A 20682-nucleotide genomic window follows, 5' to 3' on the forward strand; every position below is an offset into this window, starting at 1 on the left:
GTCACCCTGCGCAGAGCGAGCCAGCGACACCCTCTCGAGTCCACACCATGAACCACACGACACGTCAGGTCACACCTATCGAGGTGGCCAGCCCATCCGTTGGAGATAAGATGAACCAGTTCCGGTGGTTGGTGGCTCGCCGCGCGCGGCCACGGTTTTCCTGTGGCAAACTCTGGCGAGACGCACCCCGCCCCACGTGAGCGACACATGTCGCCGCCATGCCGCGCACAAATTCTCCGGCTACACGCAAGGCCGCACCGGCCCGACCAGACCGGATCAGGCAATGCTTACCTACCCTGTGAGGCGACGACCCTGTCGCGTGCCGGTCAGGTTGCTTTCCCCGGCTTGTTTCTTCCCCCGGACGACGCATCAGAGGACGTACGAGCGAGAGCAAGCTTGCCAGCATCGAGGACCCGGCGCTTTGGGAGAGCTGATTCGACGGGCATCGTCTAGTCCGCCAACGAGCCAGCGCCATTTTGTGGTGCGTCATGGCTAGCTTTCATCCATCATCGCCCTTCAGTCGCACGTCGCTCTCACGCGCACCATGTGGATCTCAGTTACCCCAAGTCCCCAGCCAAAGCTTGGCCTGGCCTTGTGGCTTGTGGGCGGTGAGCCGGCCGGCGCGGTAAATATCGGCGGGGCCGTACGTACTGCGTAGTATATCGGCACTTCGGCAGCGGCCCGAGGCAGATGACCGCGACTCCCTCCGTAGGAGTAGCAGTTTATATAATCGGTAGTGACAGGGACATGGCGTAGTACTTCGCTGTTGCCTTTAAATAAGCTTTGGCCGAGGCGGGGCTAGACCAGACCACAGAGCCCTCGTAGAAACGAAGAGGCGTCGCCTTTCTACCTAAGCTTAGCTAGCTACCTTGAGGAAATGGCCGCGGCGACGGCAATGGTCATCATGCTGGCGGCGCTGGCGATCCTCGCGCCGTCCGCGCGGGGGCTCGACCGGGCCGAGTTCCCGCCCGGGTTCCTCTTCGGCGCCGCCACGTCTTCTTACCAGGTTAGTAAGTGGTGGAGCTTGGCCGGCTTCACCCTCGTCGTACTTCTTCTCTCTACCATTCGTTCCCAAGGCTCACTTCAAAGAGAGCAGCCAATTTAATTACCACGGCGCATGAACTATCATCTCTGGTCCCAGATCGAGGGCGCGTACCTGGAGGACGGCAAGGGCCTCAGCAACTGGGATGTCTTCACCCACACCCAGTGTAAGCAATCACCTCCCCAATGGTTTTCTTCTTCCTTGCGCTTCTCCGATTAATCCATCTTGCTGAGGACAAAGCTGAAACTGAGCGTGCTTGCTTACGTCCACCGAAACCTAGAGACAGTGATAGCTCATAAGGCCGTACGTAAATAGCAATCACGCGAGTAATTTACCACATGCGGCTGGATTATTTTACTGCCGACAAATTATTACCAGCAAGACAGAGACATAAGCCAGCCATGTCCTAGTACTGCTAGGGTCCAAAAAAGATAACCTTGAAAGATTCAGGTTTGAGTAGTGAGATCCCTAGGCCGGACATCGGAAAGATACGGAGGCCAGCACCCATTTCACTGTCACCGATGCAGGTGTGGCAAACACATCTCCTTTTCCTCGAGTTTATATAACTTAGAAAGAAACGGCGTCGCCCTGTAGTATTTTCTTTATCTCCCAAGTGGGATTTGAATATTTCATTTATCCAGTAGGCGTGTATTCTTATGAGACAGCGATGCCACAACTGCAGCAACACTCTGCCGATAATAATGCGGGTTTTTCTTTTCAAAAAGGAGGATTCTGCATCAAGCGATGCACACAACCATAGTAATAATACAAGTGGTCATAGAATTTTTGCGCTTTATCGGTGTTCTATATGGCAATTGATGTCGAGCGGATGAACTAACACCACAACCATTGTCCGATCTGCATACATCTGAAAGAAGATCAGCCAACGCATGTGATCCTCTCTATTTTAAAACTTAGGCAAAGCTTATGTGCTCTGAAAATGTTTTCGTTTGCCACAGCTAGGGAAATCAACGATGGACGGAACGGAGACGTGGCGGATGACCACTACCACCGTTACATGGTACAGAGTTGATTAGCCCAACATACAATCATCAGTAGTACTTGTCATGTGATTACGCATCTCTTAATTTACTGTGCCTGCCTATGTAACCCTTGACACTACCTTGTTGTTGACCAGGAAGACGTGGAGATCATGCATGATCTGGGTGTCAACTCCTACAGATTCTCGATCTCATGGGCGAGACTCCTACCAAGTATGCATGCCAACACGAATCAATACACAAAATTAGCATTACCAAAATTTTGCTTATAGCTAATTAACTGTCGTTGAATCATGGTCCTCGTAGGAGGCCGGCTTGGAGGCGTTAACACGGCTGCAATAGCTTTCTACGACCGCCTGATCGCCGCGCTCCTTGAGAAAGGTAGGTAGTCTCACACGCCACGCCACACATCTGATCGAACGAGGAGATTCAACTCTAGCTAATCTTCAACGAAGAGCAATCCTAAAACGCACGCGGTAATTAAATGCCAAAAATGTCAAGCAGGGATAGAGCCGTTCGTGACGCTGCATCACTTCGATCTGCCGCACGAGCTGGAGACCCGGTACGGCGGTTGGCTGGGCGCCGGAATCAGGTACGTGCATGCGACTCCTACTGGTTGCACATGCTCTGCTCCCTCCCTCTGACTTGACTTTAGCCACGTTCCCGGTCTTTCCGTCTACTACGTTTCTGCCTAAATCAGGAATGTGCATGCGACTCCTACTGGCGCACATGCTCATGCTATAATTAACTTTTGTTCCTTCACAGGGAGGAGTTTGATTACTACGCGGATGTGTGCTTCAAGGCGTTCGGCGACCGGGTCAAGTTCTGGACCACGCTCAACGAGCCCAACCTCTTCACCAAGTTCGCCTACATGCTGGGCATGTACCCGCCCAAGCACTGCTCCCCGCCGTTCGGGACCTGCAACAGCGGCAACTCTCGCCGGGAGCCCTACGTCGCCGCCCATAACATGATCCTGTCGCACGCCGCCGTCGTCGACAACTACAAGAGGAACTATCAGGTGAACCCAAGAAACTGTAATTTGTCACCGGGAGATCATTTCTCAAGAGCCGAGACGCCTTTGTCTTAGCCGTTCTGATGCGTGTGTACATGCTAGGCAACGCAAGGAGGATCGATCGGGATTGTGATCGCCATGAAATGGTATGAGCCCCTTACCAACTCCACGAAGGATATCCTGGCTGCAAGACGGGCCTTGTCCTTTGAGGTGGACTGGTATGTCCTTTCTTCTTTCACCTTCTATGCAACATGAAGTATGACCTTTTTTTTTATGTTCGCATTAGCTTTACAATAACAACAAAAACTGATAGTACTATGACATTTCTAATCTTTCCTTTTCTTTTGCAGGTTTCTGGATCCGATATTCTTTGGTGACTATCCCAGAGAAATGCGCGAGATGTTATCATCAAACTTACCAAAGTTCACCTCCGAGGAGAAGAGGTTACTCCAGAGCAAGGCAGATTTTATCGGTGTAAACCATTACACGGCGATCTACGCCAAGGATTGCATCTCTTCTCCATGCGACATTAAGACCTACGAGGGAAACGCAATGGTCCAAGCTGTAGGCGAAAGAGACGGCGTTGCAATTGGAAGACCTGTAAGAACTACTTCCATCTGTTACCATCATACACACACACACACACTCTTCTCTCTCTGACATGTTTGTATATACGGTGATCAACCATGCAGACTGCATTCCATGGTTACTATGACGTTCCGGAAGGTATGGACCTGATCGTCAAGTATGTCAATCAGAGATACGAGAACACGCCTGTCTACATTACTGAAAATGGTGAGTGGCAAGAGGGTCTTTAGGAATTCACAGTGCATTCAGTAAACTCCCTAGGGATTGAGAAGTTTCTAGTGTCTCCTAATTTGCTTCCATAGGTTTTCAATGACCATGTGTTCTCGTACGCTTTATCTCAGGCTACTCGCAGCTTAGCCATAACAGTATGGAGGACTTGATCAATGACGTTGGAAGAGTGAACTACCTGCAAGGTTATCTCACATGTATCTCTTCAGCAGTCAGGTAACGTGCCACCATTTGTGATCATCATGCACATTACACTATTTATCGGTGGAGTCTTTAATAAATCATAAACCTTCCTCAAAATAGTATACATTGAGTATATTGCTAGATGTTACCCCGATAAATTCACATTGAAGCAAGCACTTTGAAATAGTATGCCCATAAAGAATGTTAATTCTTTTCATTTGTTACGTGCACTAGTAAAAATGAAAATTGAAGAAATAAGAATCAGTTCCTGCAACTCCTGCATTCCGAATGTGTGTACTGACCTGGATGTAAATTTAATTCAGTTTTGCTAAAGCACATCTAGATGTGCCATAAGTATTGCACATCTAAGTCATATATTATTGATCTTACGTTGAGATTGGTGTGGATATTTTCTTTTTCTCTTTTCTTTTTCTCTTCATGCTTAATTCACTCACTTAGATATGCAATAAGTAGGGCACATCTAGATGTGCCCTAGACATTCCCAATTTAATTCTAGTGTTCTTTATACTACCTTGACAATTGATAAATAGATCGGAAGTTTTCCGGCAAAAAAAAAACTCTTTGTTTATGCAAATTTGTTAAACCTTGTCTAACACAACGTATACCGGACCTGTGGCATGCTTACAGGAAAGGAGCAAACGTACATGGCTACTTCGTGTGGAGCCTCATGGACAACTTCGAATGGGGTTTCGGTTTCACCGTGAGGTTCGGGATTTATCACGTGGATTTTGAAACGCAAGAGAGGACTCCAAAGATGTCAGGGAAGTGGTATCGAGACTTCCTCACGGGCTCTAGGCCGGTCGACCAAGCGCAGACGCTAAGAGCAGATTCATGATACTTGCAACCATTATATTGTCAGATCCAGTTACCCCTGAAATGAGAGTATAGATACTGTTTTTAATAGGGAAAAAATAAAGATAACGCTAGTTTGCTAAACATCGTTCCAACACTTCCCTAATAGCGTGCCTAGTAGAAATGTAAATCTAGGGTGCTGTAAAGGTATATACCACCGACTCTGCCACTCTGGAGGTTGTCATCACTTTGGGTAATGGAGGGGCTAGTGATGCATTGGAGCAATGCCTGCTCCATGTGGTGGACCAGGTGTGTGTGCATTCCATCGCATGCGTAATCTGTTCAAATCATAGGCACTATTGACGGTTATATAAGGCGGGTTAGGGACCCCCATGGCGGAGGAAGAGAAACCACGGGGCTTACTTGCTTTCCATGAATCCCATCCTTAGCCGCCAAGGAAGGGAGATTGTAATATGCAAGACAGGTCTTGCTGGTGATTTTGTACATCTCCAGCGACCACTGTAATACAAAAGACAACAAGGCAGGAGTAAGGCCTTACCTCTCCCCTAGAGGACCAAAACTTAGGTAACCTGCCATGTCCCCGACTTACCATTCCGATCCTCCGTGCGCTCGCCCTTGCAGTACAAATTGTAGCTCCCATAGGCCATTTGTCGGGCAATGGAGGTGATGGGCAGCGCGCGGGGGGGGGGGGGTGGGCTTTCATAGCCACAAATGAAGCCGCGTGGCCATCCAAACAACCTCTTGGGGAATCGGGGGGAGTGGTGGACGCCATCAATGGGCACGGTGGCGCACGTAGCCATGTACGCACATCACACAACTTCAAAGTCCGGTTGTGGCACAAGGAGGAAGAAGCTTAAACTACCAACCTCCCAAGTCTTGAAATATGGAGGCTACATGGCTGTTCATGACGCAAGCTCCATGAATTATGACGATCAGGGGCCATATGACGACTGTGCTAAGCTATCATTTTGATATAAAAAACCATCAATTTAGCACTTATTATGGTGATGGGGTCACATGGCGGCTCTTCTACAGTTGCTCTTAGCACTACTAGGGTAAATCTTATAGGTAGAGACTTAGCAATAGTGCGGCTCTGTAACACGCGTTACTACTAACTTACAACACCGCCGGGAGGAAAAGAACGCTACAGGTAAGCCTGTCAGTAGCGCGGGCAAGCCGAACCGCGCTGCTGCTAAGTGGTCCCCACAATACCCACCAGGCTACCTATAGTTGCAGCATGTTCCACTAAACCCCTACTATTGCTAAACCGATAGCCGTAGCACGTGTTACAGACCCACTACTGCAACTATTGTGAGAACGAAGGGAGGAGCGACCATCATCGACGGTCGAATATATCAGAGGGGGAGTGACCATCATATACACCACGTGAGATGAGAGTTTTCAAGGATGACTCGACAGACCAAAAGTCAACCTGTGCCGAATAGTGATATGTGTGTTAAGTTCCTGATAATTGTTGAGTTCCTAAAATGTCTGGCGATGATAGGATCCTGAGTGCGATTACTGCGGCGACGACCGAGGTATGTGCAACATGCATCACCTGGAAAATGGTAGGTTCTTCACCATCAAGCTAGATGAGACGCTCGATGTTTTTAGGTATGTAATTAACGACTACAAGTATTTTTTTGTAATTAAGCATGACTTGTGCTTCTTTACTTCAATGTGTAATTTCCATTTTTTACTATTCAACTAGTGCATCGTCCCCTGCCATGCAAGACTGTATGACTTGGAGAAGCTCGGTTTCCAAGATACTGACAATATGGAGACGAAGATATCTCACCATAAGACTCAACATGGTTACACTTTTTGGGTTAAGCTCTACAATACAGTTAATCACTCACATTTTGGTTGCTCAAATTGAAGAGCTCTATGCAAGGCCTATGTATTTCAGGAGGATATGCAAATAACCTTCGATATTCATCTTGAAGATGATATTGAAGATAATATCAACATTTGGGTGGATGTCGATGTGCTTCCAGTTCTACCTCTATGTGAGTTTGTCAAACAATTTTTTTATTTTTTATTTTTATTTAAAAATAGTTAACAGCTTATTTCCATCCTTCAACAAATATACGAAAGGTAGTAGTCAAAACCTACTACATTTATGGCTCTGAACTAACTTGCGAGGACAAAATTCATCTTGTCTCATTTATTAATGATGTTGAGACTTTCAAGAGCAATTACGAAATTAACTCCAATTATGCTCAATACGTGCCATTAGTCCATGTGTCGAACTACGGTAACATCCATGAAAATAGCATGGTAAGATTTTTTATTATTATGTCTCCAGTGCATCTTTTGCATACATTCTTCTTAAGTTAAACTACATTGCTAACCATGTTATTATTATGTTCTTCAACACAAACTCCTGAAGGATCGTGTGCCTCATATGATGTATATGAAAGGTGACACGAATATTATTAGCTTACGGCCAAGTCTGCCTATGGTTCACCGCAGTGCATACTCGATTTCTCGAAGAGATGAAGACCTCACAATCAAAGGATGGAGAAAAGTTATGAATGATCGCAGGGAACTACTTGGAAGCAACATGGTGCGCAACCCACAAATTGGAGCGAAGTGGATCTCTATTCTCCATAATGGAGATTTAGGGGCTATCCTGTTTTATACTATTTTACCTGAGCGAGAGTAGCAGGTCCTAGCTCGTACGCATCATGTGCTAAGAACAATTAGCTAGTGTTGGTTATGACTATGATGACGATGATGAGTTATTATCATTATTACGATGATGAGTTATGTGCTAGAATGTGCTAGAATGATGACTTGTTATATGACTATGATGATGAGCAGGAGGACTTGTTATTACGATGATGATGATATAATAACTCATCATGATATAAGAATCGCTTAATTGCTACCGTGTCAAAACTTGTATAACGGTGTATAAATACAGTATAAGACAAAAGAAATGAAATACAAACGAATAGTAGTAGCAAGGGGTAAAGGCACACGCTGCTAGTACTTAGCAGTAGCACCGGTCTAACCCCATGCTACTTGATAACTGACTTAGCAGTAGCGTGTGTCAGACCAGCGCTACTGATAGCTGACTTAGCAGCAGCGCGTGTCAGACTAGCGCTACTGCTAAAAGGTAGCTGTAGCGCCTGTGCTACTACTAGGCAAAAAACCCGCGCTACTATTAGGGTTTTCCATCCAATGAGATGACAAACTGTTGTCTGTTGAGGTTGCTTTCGATGGCTTATTTCTTCCCCTGGACCGCGCATCAGAGAAAGACCAACTAGTTTGAAAGTGCTAGTTATCGACTAGAGGGGGGGGGGTGACTGGGCGATTTTTATGAAAGTCTTCAAAACACGAGGTCTTTGAAGATAAACAGTAGAAATTGACCTATTGATATGCAGCGGAAGGAAGACTACACTAGACCAGCCATAGTCAAGTAAGCAATGAAGTGAAAGCACGAAGACTATCAGCAACTAGGTAGTATGGATCAGGATGAAAGACAGTATGAAGCCAAACAGTAAACAGTCTTCACTTAGTGAAGTCAATCAGATTAGAGAAGTAGGCAATGACTTCACGAAGACAAACTATAAAGTAAAGGGAGTGGGAGATACAACCAGTTGCTTGGTGAAGACAGGGATTTGGTAGACTAGTTCTAGTTGCTGTGACAACTGTACGTCTGGTTAGGGAGGCTGAGATTTAACTCAGAAGACCGTGTCTTCACCTTATTCCCCTTGAGCTAAGGACACCCAGTCCTCGCCCAATCACTCTGGTAAGTCTTCAAGGTAGACTTCTAAACCTTCACAGACTCCGTTCACCGGCGATCCACAATGACTCTTGGATGCTCAGAACGCGACGCCTAACCGGCTGGAGGATTCACAGTCCTCAAGTGTAACAAGTCTTCAGGTCACGCGGACAGAAAGACTTCAGTGATGCCTAACACTCTTTTGCTCTGGGTGTTTTGGGCTTTGTCCTCGCAAGGATCTCTCTCTCAAATGCTTCGGAGGTGGGTTGCTCTCAAACGACAAAAGCCGTGCACTAACTCTAAGCAACCACTAATTTATGGTCTAGGGGGTGGGATATTTTAGCCAGGAGGCAACCCGACCTGATTTGTCCGAAATGACCCTGGGTCACTAAGTAACCGACATGTGTCCAGCGGTCGGATTTCAAACACACGCGACAGCTTGACTTGGGCTAGAAGTAAAGCTGACTCATCCCGCTTTGGACAAGATTTGCTCTCATTGTCTTCGCTGTAAGACATAGGATTTTGGTTGAGCATCACTTCAGTCACTCTTACTTTGTTCACTTGGACCCCACTTAACAGTACAGTGGTTCCTATGACTCAACAAAGAAGAAAAGGAAACTACGAAACAACTATGTCTTCGCACTCCATAGTCTTCACATGAATGTCTTCTCATGTCATAATCTTCACTGTGAATGTCTTCACAAACCACCATTGTCTTCAATGTCTTCACACATTTGTAGGGGTCATCTCTGGTAGGTAAACTGAATCAATAAGGGACTACTACCTGTGTTATCCTGCAATTCTCACAGACACATTAGTCCCTCAACCAAGTTTGTCGTCAATACTCCAAAACCAACTAGGGGTGGCACTAAATGCATTTACAATCTCCCCCTTTTTGGTGATTGATGAAAAACTGGTTGAAGTTTTCAATGGGGATAAAAGTATGTGAAAGTTAAGGATTAAGGCATTGTCTTCATAAGTATCAATAGGCTCCCCCGGAAGATGTGCATATAAATAGTTTGCTTTTGAATGCAAATGCACATGGCAGGTTTTACTCTGTGGAGATCCTCTTCAACTTACAAAGACAATTCATCATGCATATATAAGAATAATGAAGATAATGACATGCACAATGAAAAATGGGCATCTGCAAAATGACTTCATGCAGAATTACATCACAAAGTAACAGTAAAAGGTAGCAGACGACCATCGAGTTTAAGTGTTACAACTCAAAAGCCAAATAGTTTCAAAATGAGAGTTGCAAGAACTTAGCACATCCATATGGACCCGCTTGAAGACTATCAACTCATATGATTCTCCCCCTTTTGTCAGTAATGACCAAAAAGGTTGGAAGACATAGAGTATCTACTCGTTCCCAGCAGGAGTAGACGTTGGAGCAGGGTCACCGTTTGAGTTTGGTGGTGCAGAGGGGCCTGACATAGTATCATGATGCAGTGCAGTTAAGGTTGGTGAAGTGGCGTCGTGTTCTTCATTGACGACTCGGGCAACAACAGTTGCAACCGAAGATGAATGCTCAGAATCTTCAATTGAGGGAGTGCGACACCAACTTGCATTTTGAGGAGGCCTAGAGTCAAACTTGAAGTTCTCGGTGAAGCCGTCTTCGTGAAGATCTTCTTCACGACAGAGCATTGGGAGTCCTGGACTAAGGGCTCCTCGGGTGTCCGGGCTATTTGATATGGGCCGGACTTATGGGCCATGAAGATATAAGGCAGAAAACCCTTCCCCGTGTCCGGATGGGACTCACCTTTGTGTGGATAGCAAGCCTAGCATTCGGATGTGTTATTTCCTTTCTCTGTAAACCGACTATGTACAACCCTAGACCCCTCCGGTGTCTATATAAACCGGAGGGTTTAGTCCATAGAGGCTAAGACAAATCACGTAGGCTAGACATCTAGGGTTTAGCCATTACGATCTTGAGGTAGATCGACTCTTGTAACCCCTATACCCATCAAATACAATCAAACATGACGTAGGGTTTTACCTCCATTAAGAGGGCCCGAACCTAGGTGTAACATCCCAAATTTTCAATTTGGAATGTTATACACTAGATCATCTATGCATATCATATTTTATTTTGCATTTTGGTTGATCCTAGAAATTCTACGCAACTCAATGACCCACGGAGAGAGTTGGGGATTTCGTTATTTTCATATTTGAGTTTTCTCAAATTTTGAGAACCGGATCATTTGATTTTATTTATTTTATCATCAATTATTTCTATTACAAAAATATGAGAGAGGGAATAAAATGACTTTCCCAAAATAAAGAAATATCGAGGATCAAATAATAAAATCAAATAAGATTTTATTTTGGAGTTTTTCGGTGTTTTATTTGAATTTAGGAAAAATGTGCATTTTTCAAAATTGCATTTCGGTCCCAAATAAATGTTCACCTTGTGCGTCTTGATTTTCGAAGCCCATGAAAATTTATTTCGGAATTTTTGGAGTCCTTTTAGTATTTCTTCTTATTTTTCTTCTGCGCGTAATAAAAAAAACGAACCGACCTATGGGCCCTGCCCGACAAGGACTCCGGCCCGCCAGGGCTTTATAAGCCGGGGCAGCCCACCCGGGGCAAGCCCAAGCTGCCAGCCCCACCTCGAGCCCTGTGCCCCGCGCCGCCGTGCCGCCTCGCCGCCCGCCGCCGCCGCCGCACGCAGCCCGAGGTTCGCCGCCGCCTCGATTTCCGTGCTGCCGTTTTTTTCTCCGAAAAACCGTCGGTTTTTTGTCGGTTTTTTTAGTTTTTTTAGATTAAGTTTTTTTTAAATAGATCGGTTTTTCTGGTTTATTTAAATAGTGAGCGTTCGTCTGTTCATTCGTTCTAGCGAACGTTCGTCGTTTTTCTTTTTCTCGGGTTAAATCCGTGATTTTTCTGATCGCGATTCCTGATCCGATTTTCGTTTTAGTATAACTTTTCGCTCGTTTATCGGAATCAGGCGATTCGAGCGCCTGGAGTTTTGTCTCGAAACCCTCTATCTGTTTAACCAACTTAAACCAGATTTTGCTACTGTAAAATTTTCCCTAGATCCAGATTAGTAGCACGAAGTTTTTTTCTTTTGCCGTTTGACTTTTGTTGCTTCATTCGATTTGATTCTTTTTGCCAACCGGAGTTCTTAAGTTGAACCTTCTGGTTAGATCTCTTATTTGCGTTTTACCCGTGCATTAGATGAGTACTTATTATATGCTTGTTTGTTTGTCTACGATAGAATACCCGGAGTGCGCCGCCTGTTACTTCGAATCTCCAGGTTTTGCGGATCATCAGCAAGGCAAGTAACACTTTGATCATACCTTTCCTACTACCCAGTTTTATTGCATTAGATCAATCCTCACACATTGCATGATTAGGATCTAATTAAATTGTGGGATGGGAAGTAGTTGAGGTAGTACCTATTACCTGTTTATTATCAAACCTTTGGGAGTTACTTCTACGTTTGCTTATTATGCCATGCTATGCTAGTATTTGTGGATTGGGTGAGTGATATCCATGATAGATGTGAGTTTGTTAATTAATGGTTTATCTAAGGTGGCAACTTAAACACACATCTGGGTGGATTGAGGCACCTGGGTATTCCAGGACTTGCCTATTTTCTTTTGGACCGCCACCCAGGCTCAAAGGGATCATGAGACTATTCATACTAGAAACTTCCGTGTGCAGCCACAAGCTATTATGGGCTCTAGCATAGTTGACTAAGTCGTGCGAACTCTTACAGTGGTAGACTAGCAGATGTAGGGGATGTAGGTGGTACGGTCTACCCGATCGTAAGGTGCTAGCGCTTCTGAAAGACTATGTCTCAGTCATCCGTTTTCTCAAACACCATGTAGTGCGAGAAACCAAACGGAGGCGATCGAGTCTTGTGGGGAAAAGTGCGCAAACCTCTGCAGAGTGTAATAAACTAATCATGATTAGCCGTGTCCCCTGTTATGGACATCTTGAGTATCTAGTACTTGGATTATCATGCGAATCTCAACAGGTTACTCTAAATTAATTTTGTTGGGTTTTGTTTAATGATGATGCTTAATTGGGATTGAGAATGCTGTCAACCATTCTCAATGTTTAACAACTACCGTGATAGTTAAATAAATCTATTCCTTTGAAGTAGGGAAAAATTGGCTTTATGCATAACTGTAACCATAGAGCTTTCCACCAGCCAAATATGCATATAGTATAGTTGTTTCATTCCATTACTCTCTATGTGTTACCTTGCCAGCATATTCCATGTGCTGACCCGTTTTCGGGCTGCAACGTTAATGTTGCAGACTTTTCAGACGATGATTAAGGAGTTTTTAGGTCGTGGTTCTATACTCAGTGATGCCGTTGGAGTTGATGGACTCACTTATCTTCCAAGCCTTCCACTATTATCGATATTAGATGGCCTTAAGCCACATTTGTTGTAATAAGTTCTCTTGTGAGACACTCGATGTAATAAGTGTGTGATTGCTACTCTGCTATAAATCCTCCAAGTACTGTGTGGTGTCAGCATTACTGATCCAGGGATGACACCGAAGCACAGAGATCAGACTGTTTGAGGTCTGGTTGCTACAGAGATGGTATTAGAGCACACGCTGACTGTAGGACACGGCCACTAAGCTAAAGACCTAGATCACTTTTCACTCTCTTCTCTTCTGACTTCTCATCTTTTCTACTCTTTAGGAGGGCAGATGCAAGGAACAAGTTCACGCAACCGGATAAAGATACACCCTTTGGACGTCACTTGAAGGAAGTCACTAGATACCTGAATATAGGAGTACCAAGCTTCACCGGAACCTACAATGCCACTTTACCTGAAGAAGAGCACTGGATGATTCAAGTTCAAGTTCCAGTAAGGATGTTCATGCCAGTCACTGAGCCCATAGAGTATTTTTTTGATGTACCAACTTGGAGTCTAGGAAAGAGCATGGCAGCTCACATTGCCATGGGACGCATTGGAGAAGTCTACCGCAAGGATCTCAAGGATACTATCTACCAGATTTGTGGGTGCCGAGATGAACACTGGGAGATGATCAGCACCAGGAAGGATAGATCAATCGCAGCTTTTATCCAGGAGTTAAACCAGCACATTCGACGACAGGAGAACCAGATGTGCGTCGACATGATAGATCTGAAGAAGGTAAGGACAAGAATCAAGAAACTGGAGGAATAACTCAAGGCTACACGTGAAGATTATGAAGAGGAAATTGAAGTATTGGTGGATAAGAATGCCGACCTAACTATGAAGCTAGCAGTATTTATGGGAGGCCCTACGCCAGTAGATGAAGACGAAGAACCCAAGGAGATTAGCCCGGAAGACTACATCATCATCGACGGCACCGACTCGGATCCAGATAGTAGAGATGATGAATATGTTGATGAAGCTGGAGCAGATATCATGGAGTCTACAACCGAAGAATATTTCTAGTAGACCACCTCATCAGTAGTAGTAGTCCACCATGTAAATATAGTAGTGCGAGCACTTTTGCGATAGTTAGATCGATTGTGTGCCCTTGTTTGATTGAATGAAGTGAATTGTTTGCTTTTGACTCATGTGCATATGGGTAGTGTTTTCTCTTTAGACCCCCTCTATTCTTAGATCTCATCTTTTCTAAACCCTCAGATGCCTCCGAGACGTGACCCCGGATTTGCCTTTCCACCAGAGCTCACCCAGTTGATCCAGCAGCAGAACACATTGATGCAGTTGCTAGTTCAGAATCAGAATCAGGGGAACAACAACCACAACCCACCACCACCACCACCTGTTGACCACTTAGCCCGTTTTCTTAGGCTGAATCCGCTGGTGTTCTCCACTAGCACCGAGACGATAGTAGCAGATGATTGGCTCCGCAAGACAGCTAGGGAGTTAACCACAGCAGGATGCACAGATGCAGAGAAGGTGAAGTTTGCCGCACATCAGCTAGAAGGACCCGCGGCATCATGGTGGGAGAATTTCACAGCCACTTTCCCTGTCGACACTATCACATGCGACCAGTTTCAGCAGGCTTTTCGTACTGCCCATGTTTCAGCAGGAGCTATGGCCATGAAGAAGCGTGAGTTTCGCAACTTGCGCCAAGGAGGACGGACAGTTGGCCAGTATGTGGAGGATTTTAGTAAGTTAGCACGTTATGCACCAGATGACATCGCTACGGATGCAGCTAAGCAGGAGAAGTTTCTGGAAGGACTGAATGATGAGTTGAGCATGCAGTTGATGGTAGCAACCTTCAACAACTACCAGGAGTTGGTAGATCGTGCTCTTATGATTGAAGGGAAGCAGCAGCAAATTGAGAATCGCAAGAGGAAGTATGGACAAGGGAAGTACAATTCAGGAGCTCAGCAGAAGTCACGTTTTACCCCTAGACCGGGAGGACATTTTCAGCATACCCATGGAGGAGGTAGCTCGCACAATCAAAATGGCACCAAGAATGGTAATGGCAATGGAGGAAGCAACGGCCAGAATCGCACCAACCCATCAACCCCAGCCAAGAAAGACCTGAGCCAAGTCACTTGCTTTAAGTGTCAGAAGACCGGACATTATGCCAATGAATGTCCTGAAAGCCAAAATGGCAATGGAAGTTCTGGGAAGAAGCCGAACCCTTTCAACAGAGGACAGGTGAACCACGTTAGTGTGGAGGAGGTTGAAGCTCAGCCTGATGCAGTAATAGGTAAGTTTTTGGTTAAGTCATTTACTGCACTCGTTCTTTTTGATACTGGTGCATCGCATTCATACATCTCAAGGGGATTTGTGGATAAGTATAACCTATCAACCCAAGCCCTTAGGTCACCCATGTTAGTAACCTCGCCTGGAGCAGAATATATGGCTAGTCTATGGTGTGATCGGTTACCATTAAGGATTGGTAACTATACTTTTCCCTCAGACCTAATAGTATTGGAATCCCAAGGATTGGATGTGATATTAGGCATGGATTGGTTATCAAAGTATGAAGGGAATATTGAATGTGCTAGTAAGTCAACTTTGCTTACCACCCCAGAAGGGAGAAGGATCAAGTATGTATCCCGACATGTGCCAAAGAGGACTCAAGTAAATTGCCTAACAGGAGTTGTGCAGGAGGAAGTACCAGTGGTAAGGGATTTCCCTGAAGTATTTCCAGAGGAGTTGCCAGGCATGCCATCGGATAGAGATATTGAGTTTTTGATTGAGCTATTGCCAGGCACAGGGCCCATATCAAAGAGACCATATAGGATGCCAGCAAAGGATTTGGTGGAGATTAAGAAGCAGATTAAGGAGTTACTGGATAAGGGATATATTCGCCCAAGTTCTTCACCTTGGGGATCTCCAGTACTTCTAGTGGAGAAGAAGGATGGATCATTAAGGATGGTTGTTGATTATCGAGGATTGAATGAAGTAACAATCAAGAACAAGTACCCACTACCAATGATTAATGATCTGTTTGATCGATTGCAAGGAGCTAAGGTATTTTCCAAGATCGATCTGCGATCAGGATACCACCAGTTGAAGATTCGAGAATAGGATATACCTAAGACAACTTTTACCACCAGGTACGGGCTATACGAGTATACCGTTATGTCATTTGGTCTGACTAACGCACCCGCATATTTTATGAACATGATGAACAAAGTATTTATGGATTTTTTGGATAAGTTTGTTGTAGTGTTCATTGATGATATCCTGGTATATTCGAAGAATGAAGAGGAGCATAAGGAGCATTTGCGTTTGGTACTTGGAAAGCTCAGAGAACATCAATTATATGCCAAGTTCTGCAAATGTGAGTTTTGGTTGAAGGAAGTAGGATTCCTTGGACACATTATATCTAGAGAAGGTATATCAGTTGATCCCACTAAAGTTGATATCGTGACCAAGTGGGAAGCCCCAACAACAGTTGGAGAGATCCGGAGTTTTCTTGGACTCGCAGGATACTACCGGAGATTTATTGAGAATTTCTCAAAGATTGAGAAGCCTATGACTGAGTTGTTGAAGAAAGATACCAAGTTCATATGGACGGAGGAATGTGAGGCTAGTTTCCAGGAGTTGAAGAAACGTTTGGTTACCTCACCAGTGTTGATTTTGCCAGACCAGACCAAAGATTATGAGGTGTATTGCGACGCTTCACGTCGAGGACTTGGAGCAGTACTTATGCAGGAAGGGAGAGTTGTTTCATATGCCTGAAGACAACTGAAACCTCATGAGCTGAATTATGCCATGCATGATTTGGAGTTAGCAGCCGTAGTGCATGCTTTGAAAACATGGAGGCATTTCCTCATTGGAAATCATTGTGAGGTGTACACGGATCATAAGAGTTTGAAGTACATTTTCACACAAAAGGAGTTGAATCTCAGACAAAGGAGATGGTTGGAGCTCATCAAGGATTATGATATGAGATTGCATTATCACCCCGGAAAAGTTAATGTAGTAGCTGACGCATTAAGCCGTAAGAGCCATGTCAATACATTAATGACGGGAGAAATACCCAAGGAGTTAGCAGAAAATCTTCGTGAACTATGTTTGGAAATAGTTCCGAGAGGCTATGTAGCAGAGATTCAGTCAACATTGATGGATAGAATCAGAGAAGCTCAAAGGACTGACAAGGAGATTGCCGCTATAAAGGAGAAACTTAGCAAAGGAAAAGCTAAGGGATTTCGTGAGGATGAGCACGACACGCTATGGTTTGAAGACCGTGTTTACGTGGCCAATGACCTGGAGATCAGGAAGTTGATTTTGCAAGAGGCACACGATTCACCATATTCAATTCTCCCAGGAAATACCAAGATGTATTTGGATTTGAAGGATATTTTCTGGTGGACCGGAATGAAGAAGGATATTGCGGAGTATGTAGCAATTTGTGATGTATGTCAGAGAGTAAAGGCAGAGCATCAGAAGACACCTGGGTTGTTACAACCATTGCCGATACCCGAATGGAAGTGGGATAAGTTAGGCATGGATTTTATCACGGGATTGCCCAGGACTCGTTCAGGCTATGAATCGATTTGGGTTGTAGTTGATCGATTGACGAAAGTAGCTCATTTCATCCCGGTAAAGACCACTTACACCAGTGCTAAGTTGGCAAAGATATACATGACCAGGATCGTATGTTTGCTTGGAGTTCCGAGGAGTATCGTATCAGATAGAGGAACCCAGTTTACCTCAAAGTTCTAGAAGCAGTTGCATGAAACTTTGGGTACCAGGTTGGAATTCAGTACAACTTTTCATCCACAGACAGATGGACAGACCGAGAGAGTTAATCAGATTTTAGAGGATATGCTGAGAGCTTGTGCACTAGATTACGGATCTAGTTGGGACGATAATTTGCCATATGCAGAGTTCTCTTACAACAATAGTTACCAAGCCAGTTTGAAGATGGCCCCTTTTGAAGCTTTGTACGGAAGGAGGTGCAGGACACCGTTGTCGTGGGACGAAGTTGGAGACCGCCACTTGTTTGGACCTGACCTGATTAAAGAGTCTGAACAGAAGGTGAAATTGATTCGCGATAGGCTCAAGGTAGCTCAATCCAGACAGAAAAGTTATGCAGATTCTAAACGCAAGGAGACAGTTTACGAAGTCGGAGATAGAGCTTATCTTCGAGTATCTCCACTTCGGGGAACAAAGCATTTTGGAGTTAAAGGGAAGTTAGCACCACGATTTGTAGGACCATATCGAGTTTTGGAGCGTATGGGAGAAGTGGCCAACAAGTTGGAATTGCCGAAAGAATTGTCAGGAGTTCATGATGTGTTGCACATATCCCAGTTGAAGAAGTGTCACGCGGAGATGGCTGACATACCTTTGAGAGACACAGTGCCATTGGAAACTATTCAGTTGGATAACGATTTGACCTACGAGGAGAGACCCGTTAAGATTCTCGAGTTTGCCAGGCGAGTTATCGCAGCAAGGTTATCAAGTTTTGCAAGGTTCGGTGGAGCCACCACACGAAGGATGAAGCCACCTGGGAACGAGAGGAAGATTTGCTCAAGGACCACCCTCACCTATTTTCTAGCCAACCCGAATCTCGAGGGCGAGATTCATCTTAAGGGGGGTAGGTTTGTAACAACCCAAATTTTCAATTTAGAATGTTATACACTAGATCATCTATGCATATCATACTTTATTTTGCATTTTGGTTGATCCTAGAAATTCTACGCAACTAAATGACCCACGGAGAGAGTTGGGGATTTCGTTATTTTCATATTTGAGTTTTCTCAAATTTTGAGAATAGGATCATTTGATTTTATTTATTTTATCATCAATTATTTCTATTACAAAAATATGAGAGAGGGAATAAAATGACTTTCCCAGAATAAAGAAATATTGAGGATCAAATAATAAAATCAAATAAGATTTTATTTCGGAGTTTTTCGGTGTTTTATTTGAATTTAGGAAAAATGTGCATTTTTCAAAGTTGCATTTAGGTCCCAAATAAATGTTCACCTTGTGCGGCTTGATTTTAGAAGCCCGTGAAAATTTATTTCGGAATTTTTGGAGTCCGTTTAGTATTTATTTTTATTTTTATTCTGCATGTAATAAAAAAAACTAACCGACCTACGGCCCGTGTCTGACTAGGACTCCGGCCCGCCAGGGCTTTCTAAGCCGGGGCAGCCCACCCGGGGCAAACCCTAGCCGCCAGCCCCGCCTCGAGCCCTGTGCCCCGCACCACCGCCGCAGCACGCTGCCCGAGGTTCGCCGCCGCCTCGATTTTCGCGCCGCCGTTTTTTTCTCAAAAAACCGTCGGTTTTTCGTCGGTTTTTTTAATTTTTTTTTAATTTTTGGTTTTTTAAATAGATCGGTTTTTACGTTTTATTTAAATAGTGAGCGTTCGTCCGTTCGTTCGTTCTAGCGAACGTTCGTCGTTTTTCTTTTTCTCGGATTAAATCCGTGATTTTTCTAATCGCGATTCCTGATCCGATTTTCGTTTTAGTATAACTTTTCGCTCATTTATCGGAATCAGGCGACTCAAGCGCCTGGAGTTTCGTCTCGAAACCCTCTATCCGTTTAACCAACTTAAACCAGATTTTCCTACTGTAAAATTTGCCCTAGATCCAGATTAGTAGCACAAAGTTGTTTTCTTTCGCCGTTTGACTTTCGTTGCTTCGTTCGATTTGATTCTTTTTGCCAACCGGAGTTCTTAAGTTGAACCTTCTGGTTAGATCTCTTATTTGCGTTTTACCCATGCATTAGATGAGTACTTATTGTATGCTTGTTTGTTTGTCTGTGATAGAATACCCGGAGTGCGCCGCCTGTTACTTCGAATCTCTAGGTTTCGCGGATCATCAGCAAGGCAAGTAACACTTTGATCATACCTTTCCTACTACCCAGTTTTATTGCATTAGATCAATCCTCACACATTGCATGATTATGATCTAATTAAATTGTGGGATGGGAAGTAGTTGAGGTAGTACCTATTACCTGTTTATTATCAAACCTTTGGGAGTTACTTCTACGTTTGCTTATTATGCCATGCTATGCTAGTAGATGTGGATTGGGTGAGTGATATCCATGACAGATGTGAGTTTGTTAATTAATGGTTTATCTAAGGTGGCAACTTAAACACACATCTGGGTGGATTGAGGCACCTGGGTATTCCAGGACTTGCCTGTTTTCTTTTGGACCGCCACCCAGGCTCAAAGGGATCATGAGACTATTCATACTAGAAACTTCCGTGTGCAGCCACAAGCTATTATGGGCTCTAGCATAGTTGACTAAGTCGTGCGAACTCTTACAGTGGTAGACTAGCAGATGTAGGGGATGTAGGTGGTACGGTCTACCCGATCGTAAGGTGCTAGCGCTTCTGAAAGACTATGTCTCGGTCATCCGTTTTCTCAAACACCATGTAGTGCAAGAAACCAAACGGAGGCGATCGAGTCTTGTGGGGAAAAGTGCGCAAACCTCTACAGAGTGTAATAAACTAATCATGATTAGCCGTGTCCCCGGTTATGGACATCTTGAGTATCTAGTACTTGGATTATCATGTGAATCTCAACATGTTACTCTAAACTAATTTTGTTGGGTTTTGTTTAATGATGATGCTTAATTGGGATTGAGAATGCTGTCAACCATTCTCAATGTTTAACAACTACCATGATAGTTAAATAAATCTATTCCTTT

At 44.4% G+C, this 20682-nt stretch overlaps 1 protein-coding gene and 1 long non-coding RNA gene across 2 annotated transcripts; both read left to right on the top strand.

Annotated features, from left to right (window-relative positions):
- Nucleotides 1–707: 707 nt before the first annotated feature.
- Nucleotides 708–5148, top strand: LOC123189898 (beta-glucosidase 16). The gene is made up of 12 exons (XM_044602415.1): nucleotides 708–1006; nucleotides 1142–1208; nucleotides 2002–2063; nucleotides 2181–2256; nucleotides 2350–2424; nucleotides 2548–2635; nucleotides 2809–3061; nucleotides 3158–3273; nucleotides 3406–3655; nucleotides 3748–3850; nucleotides 3985–4087; nucleotides 4703–5148. The coding sequence occupies exons 1-12, from the start codon at nucleotides 878–880 to the stop codon at nucleotides 4908–4910; spliced, it is 1530 nt and encodes a 509-aa protein (XP_044458350.1). The 5' UTR covers nucleotides 708–877; the 3' UTR covers nucleotides 4911–5148.
- Nucleotides 5149–5599: 451 nt separating this feature from the next.
- LOC123189899 (uncharacterized) lies at nucleotides 5600–7653 on the top strand. Its single transcript, XR_006496040.1, has 2 exons — nucleotides 5600–6502; nucleotides 6600–7653. It is a non-coding gene; the product is annotated as an uncharacterized lncRNA (long non-coding RNA).
- Nucleotides 7654–20682: the final 13029 nt, after the last annotated feature.

The sequence above is a fragment of the Triticum aestivum genome, chromosome 2A, assembly GCF_018294505.1.
Source record: "Triticum aestivum cultivar Chinese Spring chromosome 2A, IWGSC CS RefSeq v2.1, whole genome shotgun sequence".
Classification (NCBI taxonomy): Eukaryota; Viridiplantae; Streptophyta; class Magnoliopsida; order Poales; family Poaceae; genus Triticum; species Triticum aestivum.

Coding starts and splice junctions, on each gene's coding strand:
- LOC123189898 (XM_044602415.1), top strand. CDS start 878: ATGGCCGCGGCGACGGCAATGGTCATCATGCTGGCGGCGCTGGCGATC. Junction 2,425..2,547: donor CGCCGCGCTCCTTGAGAAAG/GTAGGTAGTCTC, acceptor AATGTCAAGCAG/GGATAGAGCCGTTCGTGACG. Junction 3,274..3,405: donor TTGTCCTTTGAGGTGGACTG/GTATGTCCTTTC, acceptor TTTCTTTTGCAG/GTTTCTGGATCCGATATTCT.